At 32.5% G+C, this 17,980-nt stretch overlaps 1 protein-coding gene across 1 annotated transcript in view; it reads right to left on the bottom strand.

Annotated features, from left to right (window-relative positions):
• LOC128891288 (semaphorin-1A-like) overlaps positions 1-17,980 on the bottom strand; it is a 588,517-nt gene that overhangs the window by 208,153 nt on the left and 362,384 nt on the right. The window contains exon 4 of the mRNA XM_054150707.1: positions 13,506-13,557. Coding sequence (XP_054006682.1) covers positions 13,506-13,557 — 52 coding nt within the window. The remainder of the gene's footprint in view (positions 1-13,505; positions 13,558-17,980) is intronic.

The following is a 17,980-nucleotide window of genomic DNA, read 5'->3' on the forward strand; positions in this document are numbered from 1 at the left end:
GTTCTAACTCAACCTAAAAGCTGTAACTTAGTATTAATACGCAGTACTGGAAGCCAGAACTGTTTCTTTCACATAACCACTTGCTATGTCCTATGAGATCTCTTCATCGCTAAATGTATAAGCAGGTGCGCGTTATGATGCCAATTACGCGTGAACATTGTTAGAATCTCGAGATATTCTTAATCTTCCGAATTGCTTCCTTCAAGACAATTACCTCCCAAATTTCCGACAATAACGCTACACACTGACACACTCGAGTGTAACAGGGCATTGTGCACCCTATCTGCGTTTATGATATCAAAAGCACATGAGCACTTTCTCGTGTTCTCGTCTCATTCCACCATTCATATTACGTTCTATCATACGTTTATCGCGAAACCGGATTTTCTTATAAACGGATGTGGTTATAAACACACATCTAAAGAAATAGATTTCCCGAAACAATTACAAAATCATTTCCTGAATAGTTTAAGAAAGAGCAATCTAATTCGCGAGGGATTAAATAAATGCTATAGGTAGGTGATATTTTTAACGCGTGTGGTAAACCTTTACAAAATTTGAAGTTTTCAGAGCATTAGATGTTTTGCAGAACCATAAAATTGTTTGGCAAGGTAAATTATTTTGAATTGTGTGAAACGTCTTCGTCAAGCTAACAATTCCTATCGATCTGAATATCGTTAAACTTCAACGTGATTGTACATTAGCTCGATTTCGCAATCCGTAGTTATATAAGGTGTGCATAAATTAAACGTAAGTTCAATGGTTAATCCAATACATGAATAACAAAGAACAGAATAACAAGAGCGAAGTATATTTTTATCCTACCAGAATCTGTTTTCTACTCATCGACATTTTTATATGACTAATTTTATATAGGCATTTCACTAATCATTCGTGTACAATCTTCTTAACGATTTTCAAACACCTACGTAATGACCTATAGATTATTTTAGTCTATTCTTTTATAGGTAGTAGTACCCATTGAGTATCTTAAATTCTTAAGCAAATGATTGTGTAAGTTATCCATGGTCAGTTACAAAGAAAAACTGATAGATAGTTCAACAAATTTTTCTTCTTTGCACACACCAACGATAGTAACGGAAATCATTGACTGTAAGTAATTAATAATTTAAAACATAAAACTTGTGGCAACTTGAAGGACAGTACTGTATCTCGGAAACAAGGTCAAAAAAAAAAACATAAATTGATATGGCCTCCTTTCATATTTTTGTCCATTTATCCTCAAAGCTATGTTCACGTTCTATGAAACTCTCTGTGTAATGTAACCAGAGTGCATGGATATAAATAAACGCTTAATCCGTCATACGAGCACTTATCTACCATTAATTTGCAGCGATCCAATAACTTCTTCCTCGAACTCTCGCAAAGCAATCTTCAGACACTACAAATAATCGTTGAACCGTGGAAAATCCTTGCACACATTGCTCTTAATTGATTGTTTATGCAGACTGTGGGAATCGAGGAAGTATTTGATAGCGGAATGATTGAAAGACTTTCTCTTCACTCTACGCTCGCGAGACACTGTCTGAGTCGTTGCGTTACAGATTGTTAACAAATGACTTCTATGCAGGCGAAGTTGCATCAACGCGAATTAGCATTTTCTCCTTTTGTCAGGACGAAGAATTGCGTTTAGTTCGAAACGAAGGGGCGATCTAGAACACGACGTGGAATCATTTCGAACTTTACATAGTGACGTTAACTGTTCAACTAAGTCTTTGATATATGTGTTTTCTTGTGCTCGAGATAAATGCTTGAATCAAGGACTTGAAAAATGTAGATTTCTCGGTTACGAAGCAGTATAGGTCTGAGCATAATGTTCCCAACGTAAGGTACAGTGCACAATACATTCTTTGACATTTTATTACATGAGTTTTGTTTTATCTTTCTACAGTCAGGAACAAAAAGAAGAACGACATACTAATTTCTAAGTTTTTATTTAATGTATAACATAAACGAAATTTATTGTATACATATTATTTTATATTGCTCTTGTTCAGAAGTTCCAGATGCTTAAACTATGTAAGATGTCGATATTCGATACGATTTTATTTGAAAAAGTGAAAATGTTGAAGAAAATCAGTGGGACAAGATATACAGTTAGTTTCATAAATACTTGTACTCTCTATGTTTATCGAAGAAATTTGTTTAAATTACATGATAGGTATAATGCTTTCAAATGAATTTTTCATTATAACATTATTCATTATAACATTAGTTATAATGAAAGATAGAATGTACATAATAAATTTACTAGTGTTCCTTGATAATCGTATTTCGTAGGTTGATTTAGACATTAATAAGTTGTCGCATATTTTTGTCTCTGACTGAAACAAGAAATTATTTCTTCGTTGTTTGTATACCCTCGAATTAATTCATAGAGGATAAAAAGAAAAATGTGTGATACGTACTTTGTTTATGAGACAAAGAAGCTATGGAATAGACATAAATGAGAAAATAAAAATGAAAAACTATAGGAAATTTTATATGAAATGGGAATGCATAAATATAAGAGTCCTAAGTCTAAGGAAATTTCTTACTTTTTAATTTTTATTAAAAATAATAGGATAGTATTATTTTACTGAAAGATAAGCCTTAACAGGTATAACAGAATCTATTATATAAATAGAAAACATAAAATACTAAGGTAATTTATGTTAAATCAACTGATTTTTTATTTCGCTATGACAAAAAGTGTATGTTCGACTTCGATAAATGAAAAGAAGAACGATTGGTAACTTTACAATCGCAGAAAAGACTGTACTACCCAGAACCGAAAAAATCGATATTTTTCAAACGCTAATTCAATTGTTCAATGAAGAGTTTGCAGTGGAAACTATGAATAATTATCCGTTAGATGAAAATAGGAAAGGGAACGAACATTAGGCAAACACGATTGCACGGATAAATGTATAGGTGGATGGTTCGATCGATCAGCTTGTTGACATAGTAATAGAGTTTATCGTAATTGAAACGTGCGCAGGGGAGTGTCAATTACTATATATCACTGAACGGCCGCGGCAGATATTAATAATAATGTCCATCAACGTTTCTTTCCCGCAGCCACTACTAATAGGATTTACGCGAGCATGGACGGTCATTAATATTCTCAACTTCACTTGTAACCAGGTAAATGTTCTTTTTCTCATCTATTTTGGTTGGATATTATCATAACCGTGAAACGAAGTAGTTGATTTTCCGATCACATATTAGATGAGTCCCTAAATTCGTGCCATGGATTGCATTTATACTCTTGAGAATGTGTTTTATTGTCTTGAATTTCCAAATAATCTGCAGCTCTTTATGACTTTTACGTTTATTTTATGCCTGAGGGTAAACTAGTCTAAAAACAGTTGTCCTACAGTCAAACACAAATACACATTATCAATTGATTAAAATAGAAACATCAATACAGCATGTTCGCCGTGTGATGTTGCAGAAGTTTTAAAAATGGCTATAGTGCGATAACAACAGTTAAAAAGATATGCGATGTTATCGGAGAGGGACTCGTATCAGAATGTACAGTGTGAAATTGATTTGCTAAATTTGGTTCTGGAAATAAAAGACGTCAAGATGTACCTAATCCAAGCTGGTTATCGAAAGTCGATGGCAACGTACTGAAAGTCATGGAAGAACAAAATCCACGTCAAACAGCTAGAAAATTGTCAGATAACATGAAGATCTATCTACTGTTTGTCGTGATCCGGAAAAGCTGGGAAAAGTCTTGGTGAGAAACCTGCTAGAAAAGAGCAATGCAACGAGAATGCGCAAATTGAAGGAAACAATGGCAATAAAATAATGAAGATTCGTAAATCGAAATAATATGATCTCTCACTGCGATAGTCATTACTGCGTATGTATTACAAAGGTGAGATAAAATTATGTGAATTTCATTGGAAAAAACTAACACATCCAGCATACTCTCTCAACATTTCCCCACCAAATTACCACCTATTTCATTCATACAACAATTTAATTAGAGACCAAAAACGTTTACTAATATATACTTTATAAAAAGCAACATATTAATAAAACTGCTTTAGTGAAACAAAACTATAAAAATTTCAGAGATATAGTATAGTAACTTTTTTTCAAATACGTGCCAAGAGATCGTAGTAGGAGAAGGTGATTACAATTATTCATTTAAAGGTATGTTTTAAATATTAATTAGAATAACACAATAATAATTGGCACGAATATATGTGATGACTTAATAATACACTAATTAGATGAAATTGTGAGACGATGATCGCTTTAAACATTATTGGTAATTGTTTAATTCACCTGGAAATCAATTCTTGGAAGATGGAGTTGTTTCTGTAAATGTTAAAACCGCGCGGATCAAGTAACAAGCGACGAAAGCATCGAACCGTTGCGAGATCTTTTTGCAGAGTGTGATAATATCGAAGAATGATTTTGTTTCGTTAATAGAATGCCACTCAATTTCTCGATATTCGTTAGCGTTCACCCGTTATTCAACAGTAATAATTTGTACCGTTGAGTGAAAATGTTGAGCAACTGTTTCGAGATGCTGCTTCAAACTGTCGAGAAATCGAACTTCGAGTGCTGTGACGGATATGTGTACAGTGAGCGATAATGAATGTTTGCAACACGGTGAATTGGTTGAATTTATTTGCAATATGTGAAGTAATACGAGTGAGTAAGTAATGAATGATGTTTAAATACTTTTTGTTCGAATACAATTAAAGTTTACACACAAACGCGTTTATTTTCGATATTGGATTTTAGTATGTTAGGCCTCTTAAGTGATGAATAAAAATAATATGAACAAGTAGTATGAAAGAATTGTTTCTTACTACTTATGCTGACTTTTGTATGTATAAAGAACCAGTATAGATTCAAATTACTTTGATCGTAACTATAGACATGATCAAAAAGATTTTAGAAAGTAAATGTAAACAAAAAAACAATATAGCGAAGATACTTCGAACCTACATAAATCTAGCGTTAATTGTAATTTGGATTGTTTTATTATTAGTAACACTCGCGAGCACTAAATTATCATTTCTATAAATAAATGATGAAAAGATTCTTAACGTATTTAATATAAGTGCAAATTTTACAAGCAAAAATTAATTATTAAGTATCATATCATAATTAAGGAAAATTAATCCTATCATAAAATATATTATTTTTATTTCTCATTGAAGAGAACTAAAATTCTAGAAAGGAGGACCTAAAGCTTTAAAAATAAAAAATGCATATTCATGTTAGTAAAAGTTATTTTCATGTTACAATGTATTCCTAATATGAATCAATGAATATTATCAAACAGTATGATATTCAGAAAATGCATTCATTCATATGGTTTTTACTTTTAATTCTGCATAATATTTAAACTTTAATTATACATTTTTCCAAAATTGCCTAAGTTGACTAAAGTATTTCAAATACACTCTGTAATCTATGTTTAAAATCCATCATAAAATGAACTTTGTGTGGAAAAAAAATAACGGAGAAACCTAAGTGGATTTTATCAAAACCTTTGATAATCCATTAAATGGAAAATAATATTCCAGAAATTAATAGCCAAGCTTAACAAGTGTACTTGCAATGAGTAACTGAATTATTTTAATGCTAAAATAATGACGTACAAACATAGATCAGTAAATGTTTGCTTTCCAAGCTGCGGACACAAAGCGTTATACATTGATGACATAACTCAATTATTCGAATAATCTGTCAATTGTGTACATGTTAAATGATATTATTTAGACGTGGCAACAGAATGTAATGAATCCTTACTAAACATCGAATGATAATGACAATAATAATAATTATGACATTAGTGATTTAGTTTAAGCTTATTTCTCTATGTTATATTTCGCTTCAATAATTCCTCAAATGCGGGAAATTGAATTGATGTGACGCTGAATGAAAGCATTTGCAATCTTACATCGACACAATATTATAATATAAAAAATAAAAAAAACTAATCGAAATCGATTCTTGGAAAACTCTAAATTTGAATTTTTGATCTGACATTGTTGAGAACTCTCATCTCTAACTTTTGATTTCACGATCCTTTAATATTTCAAGAGTAAATAGTTAGTGGATTTTGAAGTCTCAGCAATTTTTAACGTGATGAAAATTTGAGTAGCGATGTAATATTAAAAAAGCAGGAAATGGAATATATCTTGAAGTAATGAGATTTACGTAACGTTATTGTGCATGTTTTATAGGTAGAATGAGGTAAAAAATCTTTTTACTCTTCTTACTCTGTACGAAGCTTGGTCACTCCAGGAAAAAATTGGAACATGCAATAGATTCAACCAGACTGTTTCTTTACTTTTCGTGTCGCTTGCAATTAAATAAAAATGACTTTACACTATTCATATTATATTTATTAATGACATCGTGTGACATCATAACCTTGAAGTGATCTTTCTTTCTCCCAAGAATACATGACCAGCTGCCAATAGATATCAAGGTTCATAATTGCCATACTTGCAACAGAGAAACAGAGGCTTCTGAGGAAAAGAGAACACACTATACTTAATCTTAAATGATTCTAAAACCTTTGATAAATATACTTTGTGCTGCTAAAGAAAAATGATAGTCAAGGATATAAAAATTGTAGAAATCTCTCATTTACAACATTTTCTTCACCAAGATTCCTTGTTCTACATACACATACGAAACATTTGGTCGTAAACGATGCGACAAGTTTTCTCCATTGACAATAGCTTTCACCATCCACTTCGACTTAAGAAATCCCTCTCTCCGATTGCGTAACACTTCAGAAGATATCTCCGCCATTCAACCTCCACTGTCACCCTAAGAATAATTGCTTTCAATTTATTACCAGCGCCCGTGACTACTGGGGTCCACAGATAGAAGCGTCAATTAATACGTGTCACCGTTCTATCAAGCAGGCCACGATGACGCGCACACGCTCGCGAAGCCAAGTGCATCGCATCGATGAAGGACTCCCGATGCAATTTCGCTTGTTCGCTCAACAGACCGCCATACTTTTACAACGATCGAAAATAGATGAATCACTAAACCGCCGATGTTGACCGTAAGGTTATTCTCGTAACGTTTAAATCTGGCTAACTCAAAGTCAGCTGAGGCAGTACCGCAGGCGTTTCTGCCCATATTAGTAGCTAAACTGTCGAATACAACGAGAGGAAGATTTCGCAGTCGATGAAAATGCGAAACGTTTGAAAGTTTGTATTTCACGATGTTTTACAACGTGTTAACACTTTATCTATCGAGCTATTTAGAAACAGTCTTTAATTTAAAAAGAATTTTCTACAGTAGTATATGCCAATCTAGGCTGACAATAATTCCTCGATACTGATACTGGGAACATTGAAAGCCAAGTCTGTTTCCAAACATTGAACATTGTCAGTAGACAACCATCGACACAGTAAATAAATTCAAGAAGCTAAATACTGAAATTAAAAAGCCTATACCGTGGGTGTAGACAATATTCGTACATCGATCAATTTCCAAAAAAAACTATGAGAAATTGTAATTTATTAACTTTTTTTTTTATAAACAATGATATTCTACATATTCTTGGTAATATCTAGAATAGATACAGTACGAAAAGATTGGGTATTTTGTATAAGTGAGAAATCAACAAGAAAAAACAATAAATCGATAAAAATACAGAAGCAATAAGTATTCGTACAAGTGTTAAATTTTAAAAATTTCATTTAAAGAAAACGAAATTTACAATAATTTATAAATAATTAATACTTCGTGGGATTTACTTTTGATTTTATAATTACTGCAACTCTTCTAGGTATTAAATTAACTATAATAAATGTCGATGTTATTCGGGGTGGGATCTTCTTTCATTCCTTTATTAGAGCATTTTTTAAGTCTTTTTTTACTGGAAATTTAATGTTTTCTAATTCCCACGAAGCAATAAACTGATGTGCTTATGTTACAACTTCTACTGTAAATTATTCGTCATAAGAACCGTGCGAATACTTATTGCTTCTATATTTCAACCAATTTTTCATATTTTCTTGTTAATTTCGAAAATTACATAAACGAGAATATGTAGAATATCATTGATTATAAAAAAAGGAGTTAATAAACTACAATTTTACACAGGTTTTTTGGGAAATTGATCGATGTACGAATACATTCTACACCCACTGTAAATAGGCTCTCGGTAAATAAAGTGTTAAGTTGAAAAATCCATGTACACTAATTTGGAAATTATAGGAAATATGGATGTACACAAGTGTAGATGTATGCTTGACGGTTCGCTTTTATTTTTCACAAATAGTTTATCAGGACGTCATGTAAAAAGGTATGGACACTTCTACATATGGAGCAGTGATGCTATTAAACTATTGACAAAATTCTGTATGCATAAGTATGTTTATGTACGTATTTATGTATGAATGTATATTGATCTGTTTGCTGTATATCTCAGGAATAATTTATCAGACAATTATGAAATTTGTTATGATGAATTATATGTGAGTATTGATCCTAGTAAGTGACAAAATTCTCTAGGTATGGATATGTATATGTATGTATGACGGCCTGTTCTTTTCTTTATGTCTCTAAAGTTATGTATCAGAAAATCATGAAACTGGATGTCCTGAGATCTAAGTACATATAGAGCGTTAGCACCATTAAATTCTTAAATAAATTCTGTATACCTAAATGTGTTTACGAATGTGTTTATGTACAGGATTAGGCAGCTAAACTGTTACAGAGGGATAATGCGTAAACTATCGTGGATATAAAAAAACCCCACAAGAAGGTTCGAGGGGGCCTATCTTATATGACTATTGATTCTTTTGGTACAGATGCTGAGGCTGTATCAGGCGTACCGCCGTTTTTTCAAATGGAATCTTGAGCTGTTGTCTACACATTATGAAAGCTGACGTTGAGACGAATCCATGGACCATTAATACATGGTCATTCAAGGTTATGCATTGATAGATTTCACCTTGAATGACCTTGTACTATAGATCGATGGATTCGTTTAAACGTCAGCTTTCCTTAATGTGTAAATAAAATCCATGGTTTCGTTGAAAAAAATGCCGATGATCTTGATACACCCTCAGCAAAAAAAAAGCAATAGTCATATAAAATAGCCCCCCTCGAACTTTCTAACTTTTTCCTATAAGATTTTTTTGTATCTACGATAGTTTAGGCATTATCGCTCCGTAACAATTTAGCTGTCCCACCCTGTCTAACTGTATGTAAAAAGCTATAAAATTTGAAATGTTAGTATCTGTATATCTCTTTGCGCCACAGGAATTCAGGTCATAAAATAGACCCATCTTGCACCGGAATTTTATTGCGTTTTAAATCAAACAAAATTGTTATATTTTTATTAATAAACGTATCACATAATGTAACAAAATACAAAAATTACCTACACTATATTCAAATCACATTTATAGTTTTAAGAATATTAAAACATAAACAATAAATAAAAATATGTTTTTTTGGATTACTCCCCAAGTTGCATGGTAGGACGAATAAAATCCCACCATACTTTTATCATTTGCAAACAAATTTAATCTTTAGTTTTTATTATAAAACACTTCACTTGCTTGTATAGAACTAATTTTTATATAAATTAACTTACCTCTACGATTTTTCACATAAAACCAGGAAAGAATTATTATCGCAATAAACCTTCCGCTTACAACAATTGTTGAACCGGTATTAGCATGTTGAAAGTTGCCAACATAAGTGCATACATTTGTAACATCGGATGAATATATTACCAACTGCTTTACGTAAATAAGACGAAATATAAACCTATACGCATGCAACTATTGCAAAATTTCGAGGTGGGATTAAAAATGTCCCACCGTGCATTACGGTCCATCAAAAAGGTGGGACACTTTTAATCTCACCGTGCCCCAAAAAGATAAAAGACATTGATGCCATTCAATTTTAATTAGACAGTAGATAAGTCCCTTGTCTACAAATTTTAAGATATAAGTTTTTACATCAGCAACGAGAAATTTCGATACTTCTTAAACTAATACCGAGGAAGTTCTGCAACAACGATGTCAGCTTTTTTCGGCATCGATATCGATGTACCAAACTCTAACTCCGTACTGAGGAAAGTGTCATAAAGTCGACGAGGGGACTTTTAGTATTCTATTCTAAGCGACAGTACTTTATGGCTTGGAGAAACCCGTCTCCGATCGATCTCCAGCCTCAGCGCTGCGTCACGTCTCTTGGCAGCCAAGATCTTCTTTCCCACTCCCCTTCCGCCTAACTTTATCTTCACTCACGCCTTCTATCGCGATCCTCGCCCTTTCCATCGATTTCACTCACGAGCCAGTTTCGTCGAGCACAGTTTCGCGACTCGTGTCGTTTCCGACAGGATCAATATCGAGTTTGTGATTTTGACTTCCTGCAGACCTGTCTGCCGATAGGACCAATTCCATGACGTATCCGTGAAGATTCTGCTGACGAGCGTCAACCTATTCGGAGTCAGCATACCTTTATCGTTTTGGAAACACCTGGGACAAATTCTCAACAAACTCGTCGTCGCGTATCAACAGAAATTGATTTTAAATGAACGAACAGTTTATTTCGTTAGGTTAAATTTAAAAATTCATAAACGACTGCGTATTATATTTGATGATCGCAAGATGCAATATTTCTGATAAAGTTAAAATTTAGGTCTTGAGACTATTCTAGCAAATGATATGTTGTAACTTGATTTGTTGAAAATTCTTGCAACTTTCATATATCCACCCTATTCTACTTCTATGTAACGTGTTTTTATGGGATGATACGAGATAATTCTCCGTTGCACCGTGCAAAACATTAAATATAGATTCTTGATAATTATATAGATATGAATAATGAACAGTTATGTAATGCATACGTGTTCTTGAAGTCTTGGTCCAAATGATGTACGTTTTCTTGTATTTATAGGTATTTTTTTCTTGAATTTAGAAAAGTACCTGCAGCTGTAGTTGGCATGATACAATATACCAAATTATTTATATATATTCTATATAGACTATATATTATATGTATATACTGTATCATTTTACATATAAAAGGACGTTAAAAGCAAAAGGGGAGAAATTAAATCGATTAATGAACGAATTAATTTGAAAATTCAGAACGTTAAGATACTTAAATGAAAATTTGATAATCTTGGATATGAAAAGATTATCACAATTGTAAAAAAAGGACTGTCAAGCGTAAATTTTGTATTAGATGAATAAATATACGACTAAATTAAAAATGTAGTAGGGAACATAATCCTTCTTAATCTAAACAGTTATTAGTCACATAAAATAATTTACAGTAAAACAAAATTTACTTTGATACATGTTTTTCTATCATAAATAACATTTCTTTCTGGTTACCTTCATTAAGCAAATCAATGCACGATATGCTTCTAATAGCAAAACAAGAATTTTGTAATCAAGTATCGAAAGTAGAGATCGAAATTTCAAGTATGTTTCCTAAAAAGAATTTGAAAATATCGACACGTCGATAAATATATTTAAAAAGTTAATTTTAAATATAGATACTTACTTTGTTTAACATATTTTTTGACCACTATTGCATGCGAATAAAAATAAACGTTTCGATACATTCTACAATTCGCATAAATATTATAACATCGTTTTAATTAAATGAGAAAAAAGCAAATCGATTCGTCGATATACCATTAGTAATACTAGCAATTACTATTTTTTAGTTTAGTTACTATTACTTAGTAATACTATAATCAAATGATACACTGATAAGGACAATGACAATTTCATATAACCAAACGTAACTAGAGATCGATTATTTGCATTCTAACGAAAAAGGTGTCGAAGAAGGAACAAAACAACTTCTTTAGAGATCAAATGATACACTGATAAGGACAATGACAATTTCATATAACCAAACGTAACTAGTGATCGATTATTTGCATTCTAACGAAAAAGGTGTCGAAGAAGAAACAAAACAACTAGTAATCAAAGACACCAGAGTTATGGGTATCATCAAGTACCGGATATTTGGCAAACACGCCTGGAAACGAATCGACGCCAAAATATCAATTTCAAACGCAAAGGCATGTTATCAAAACAGACATCGAGGCAATCGCTATCTATGCCAAACGAACGTGCCTGCAGTAGGTATTAAGAGGAACGAGTCTATTTCCTCGAACCCTTTCGATCGATCGAACGAGTGAAACGTGGAGAATGAGCAATAGAAACTCAGCCTGAAAGGGGAGTGAAATTTTCAACAGATCAATTGTCGAGCAATCGGGCACTTTCAGAGTTCAAGAATCGTGCTCGGTCGCAAAAGTCGATCGATAATCCCTCAGTGTTTGCGATGAGAGCCCGGATAGCGTGGATTATACGCAGAGCTCGAAAAAATACCTATTACCATGTAAATCCATTCAGGCTTTCATCCAGCCGGTTCTATCGATAAAACTAACACCTTCTTTTCCAAACTTTTTTGTGTCATTGGTGCCTTCGATCAGTCGCTGGCAAAACAAAACTTTTAAATCGACGCTTGTCGCACAACAGTACAAAATGAGAATTGTATCAGGTCATCCCGTATTTAATTACGACTATATTCTCTTTTCGAAGCGGGTGAAACGAAACAATTCGTTTGCATATGATGAGCTCGTTTAATTCGTTGCTTTTGTATCGCTGATAATGTGCTATTGCATATGTAATTTCATGTGTTTTAAAGCGTGATGAGAGGAAAAATCCATAACGCTAGTTAGAAAATTGTGAAGATAAGTACTACTTACATAGTTTCTGAGATAAGTACTTAGTTAAATTGGCTAGGTTCCGTTTATTTTTCAGTTATTTCCGTTTATCAGTCTATTCAAATAAATGTTCAATCTATAATGTTTCTTTGTTATCTTTTGATATTTTCAAAATCAGAATGTTTCGTGAAAGTTGTTGTTTTAATTAAATACAAGTTTAAAAAGAAACTTAAATATGTTAAATATAAGTTTACCCGTACATGTCATAAACGTGTAAATTGTAAGTTTATATACGATATAAATAGAATTAAATATATGTTTCTTCAAAACACAAACTTGTACCTAACGTTCCAGCCAATTTTTACCTACATATGACTCATCATATTTGCTCCAATTTATTCAAAAATAAGAACAACATTCACACAAATGCATCTCTGTTTGAAAGACTGTTCCGTATGTCATCCCTTTTCAAAGCATCAAATTAAACGCATTGCCACGATTTAAAGCTCGTACAATTTCATCAGCAACGTTAAAAATGACACATGGTAAAATAAATATTATTCCCAACAAACGTTAACCTCCCTGTATACGTTGTATCGTGACGACGACTATCGTATTTCTTCCATGGCATTAAAAACACTTGCTACGTTTCCCGAGATAAAATCGGAATTGTCTCGCGGTGGAATTTTCCCGATTTCAGATAACCGTGCGTGGCTTTAAAATACCACTGCCACTGCAGATTCGAAGCTTTCAGATAGGCTGGTACAAGATTTTCAGCGTTTACACTCACCTGATCGACGATCTCCGCTAGGTCGTGCAGACTTATGTTGTAAATGGCGTTCCTAGAAAAAAAAAAACAAAACGAGCACGTTAAGTCTTGCCTCGTAAATCCTTCTCGCAATCTTTCCGCATCCCGCCTTCCGAACAATCTGAACGGAAGGCCGGATAACCATTAGTAATTACGGTAAACGTGACAGGGCTTATGAAACAACGCTTCCCGTTAATGGAGAATAATAAAATAATGTTTGGAAAAAAAGTATAACCGACTTCGAAAAAATATTAAAATTGCACTAAAAAGTATGAAATAATATTTATTTAATTTATATTAAATGATATTTAATAATATATTAAATTTCTATTTCCTTTATATTAATTTATATTAAATAATCTTTTCCTAGTCGGCGCAAAATTAAACATTTTTAAGTTCTGCTTGAGTTAGTTCTTGGTGAAGGTGGCAATATTGAATACTGTTAATGTATACATGTATACTGTCTACGTGGAAATACTGTCTGAGAGAGTTTGATGTATTTGTTGTGCCGATGCGGGGGACAATATTGCATACAGATGATGTGTATACTATCTACACAAAACTACTGTCTGAGTAGGCTTGGGGTATTCTTTTTTGCGGGGCCTGGGGTGAAAATATTGGTTACTGCTAATGTATATTAGCGTAATTCTCTCTATGAAGATAATGTCTGAGTAGGTTGGGATAGTATTTGATGGAGGTGGCGATATTGAATAATGTTAATGTATATGATGTCTAAAGTAGATTGATCATAGCAATAATTTAAGGGCATAAGTTTTGTCCCACCGACAGAAAGTTAAACCAAATTTGGTAACTTTGAATGTAAGTAATTTTTCAATTTGCGCCGACTACGAAAAGGTTATTTAACATAATTTAATATAAAGGAAATATAAATTTAATATATTATTCATACTTATTGCAATATTATTGCCATTCATGCAAGCTGAGCATGCAGCCATACAGTTTAATAAACTCTTTAACTGAATAATTGTGGTTTCCTTCGTCTCCGACTTGTCCATCCTCACATTATTTTAACAATAAAATTATTTCTTTATTACAAGAATTGTAATAATTACATTATATAATAATTTTAGAGAATAATTCTAGAGAGAAGTACATGAAGTCATTTTTAAAGTACATGAGCCAAACTGATCGGCTTGGTAGTTTTAGTGTTGGAACATTCAAGAGCTCGAGACAATTTTGCAAATTCATGAAGAGAAACAGAGGTTGACACCTTTATATAAATTGAACGCTTGCTCGTGACAGGCAGTTCTTCGATTCATCTGAAAAGATTACCGTGAAAAGGACTGACATCAGAATGGATATTGATCCTAGTTCTCGTTGATACGTGTAGACTCCCCAAATGTGATCCCTCGACTCATGGCCTTCTGTGAACTTTGGCGCATGACGCGACTCCTAATGCGTCATGCACGCAGCACAGGCTCAATCCAATTTACAAAAGTGTAATCTTTCCCAGGCAACAGGGTCTCTTGTACTATTTCGATGAAGAAAGTTTTCCCTTTACTATTCCTTAAGTAATAGGAAAAGTGATGAATCATAGCAAATAAATCTGAAGAATATATCGTATGCCATAGGGTAAAATACCAGTTGTGTATGTCAGCTCACAAAAGAAAAGTTCAGCAATTGGTACACGCCGAAAATTTGAAATTTTGCAGAAACAAAGTTCATGAGAACCTAATAACAGAGCTCTTCTCCAATTTCATAGAAAAGCGGTTTTAAGGGTAGAAACCACCCTTCGAAGGAATTCTATATGTATCATTCGAATATAAATATCTCTTATTTGATGACCTCATTATAAGTTTTGGCGGAAAATTCTACACCTTGATTAGTTTTAGATCCATAGTTACATATTTCGTTGTAACTTGTGGATTTATTGTTTAATTCTAGAAATTTGTTCTGTGTCTAACATTATTTTCTCTCTTTAGCAATAAACGTATTATCCAGATAACTTGCCTTAAATGGTCTGTCCTGTATATTTTGTTTCGTTAATTTTGCAGTAATACCCAATCAGGTAATCCCTGATTCCCATTAGACATAGAAACAACACACGTTTCGAGATTGTCAAAGCTACCAATTTCCCTCGAGCGTCTGAGAACTATCATCTTAGGTCAAGCTTTCTCGCGAATTTTCAGGCAGTCTGACGTGGATTTGCTTCGATTAACCTTTGCTGTTCACCTTCTCTACGGATCTGTCCCTTTCTTAGCTTTCGAGATTGGTACCACTGGAAGAAAACTTGAGAAATTCCACTGTAAACCTGGAATTCATTAGCATTTTCCTCTTGGAATGTCAAAATAATTCCTGAGGCTAGAATTGCCAAGTAATTGTGTTCAGCCACGCGCGATAAAGTTAAACAAATGGCATTTGCGTCGGGAAAACAAGACTAACATTTCTACGTCATGAGTATATTGCGATATTTAACGACAATTCCACGTTATATTATAAATAATTTATTAAGGAATAATTTATAAAAATTAAAAGACGATCGAAATAGTTAGATCAAAGTTTTTGAGATTTGATGGATGTCAGCTGAAAAAGATACGTTTCTTAGTTTTGAATTTTCAATCAAGGACGTGTGAGTGCTACACGTTCGATAATAAATTCTACGCTAAATTGATTAAGTTCGGTATTAAGTTAGCTACACTCGATATATCGGCTTTAATACGTCGCACGTAGCATAACTTGGAAACTTCGTTTATGCGCACTCCGCTGCAATTACTTCATTTAATCCTGACAAAGCAGTACGTCGGTATTCTTCCGTGATCCAATCAACCGTGAAATAACCAACTCGTCTCACTAACTGTAATTCCTATAGTCGACTAAAAATAAAAAACTTCAAAAAAATTCTATAAATAGCCTTCTTAGGAAAACAGGAAATCGATGAACCATAGACACATGCTCTAGGGATAGTTAGAAATTATTGAATGAAACGGAACTCATTTTTTTCTCTAAATTATTATATTTTTTAGTAGAATATATATTATATTGGATAATGAATTGATTTCAAACAACTATTGAAGACGATTTAAACGGTGTATACAAACTTGGAAGTTTAAATTAATTACTGCAGAATAATAACTATACATCATACTCTGACAAGCTTAATAAACTTATTGCTTTTACTAAAGTTACCGGTTTATTTTGTATGTATGTAACAAGGAAATAATACATTTTTCATTTAAGAGCAAACTATGTAATAGTGACAGAAACATTTAGTGTTTTAGTTTATAAAACACTCTGTAGATCACACAAAACTATTTGTTCTGAATTTATTTATCCAATGGAAAGTGAACGTACAGTAACGTTGGTTATAATAGTAAACTTTAGTAGAAGTGACAATTTTAAAAAGTGAAATTTGATTTTGTTTGTTTGGCTTAGTAAATATCGAAGACAAAATGTCTATACGATGTGTATTCCTTGATAACAATACAAATTCGATTTATTGTTTAATGATTTTGCTATTTGTTTACCCTCCGCAAGATATACAAATTCATACTGAAACATAACTCTATAAAGGAATTTTATATACAAATATAATGTATAACTGAATATCGCATTATTCTAAATTCTTATAAAATACAAGTTTCTGTGCATGATTCCTTTTCATTGTAGAGATATTGTACGAGGATAAAGTTTTGTTTTGATTCATTTATGATAGACTCCGTGTTCTCCTTAATCACGAGAGCGATAATCAAATTTTAGTTAAACTGCAATCGTTATGGAAATCCCAATGTTTTGATCGAACAGTTTGTCATTTAAGTTATATTAATTAAGATTTATAGTGAATTAAAGTACAATTAGTTATTCTAACTCGAAAATTAATTAAATACATAAAATACGTGAAGATAATTGTTGTACAAAACTCGAGAGCAACGTACTGTCGTTTGATAAAAAAAATGAAAAGTTGATTACCTATTATTCAGATCTACTTTTTTAAGCAAATGGAACCAAATACAAAGAGATTAATCAACTAACAGGATATCGCGGAACAATAAACAATGCATTTGTGTTAATTGCCAGACCAAACCGTCTGTTGTTTAGGTATTATCAATTTTGACCATGTTGTTATTTTAATATGAATTTCATGACTTTATTTTCCCACAGCAACCATTGTATGATATTTACGAATAAAACGGCTGATACACTGCTTGAATTGGTGCTGCATTGATTTAAAGAATTAGTAAGAAAGTAATCCATTCCATGTAATTACACGTTATTGGTTGTATTTTACTTACATATAAGTAAGGAAAACTGTCTATTTTTCACATCAAGGCTTTCTCCAAGAAAATATTGGTAAATAAGTTTCAAAATTATTTAAATATTCAGTTACGTTCAGTTCAATTAAAATTACGAAGAAATAAGTATAACCTTATTTTTTACAAAAAATAATTTTTGTTTAATCTTGCTCAATTTTTCTACTTTGTTAGATCATTTCACTTTTT

The sequence above is a fragment of the Hylaeus anthracinus genome, unplaced genomic scaffold, assembly GCF_026225885.1.
Source record: "Hylaeus anthracinus isolate JK02 unplaced genomic scaffold, UHH_iyHylAnth1.0_haploid 12001, whole genome shotgun sequence".
Taxonomy (NCBI): Eukaryota; Metazoa; Arthropoda; class Insecta; order Hymenoptera; family Colletidae; genus Hylaeus; species Hylaeus anthracinus.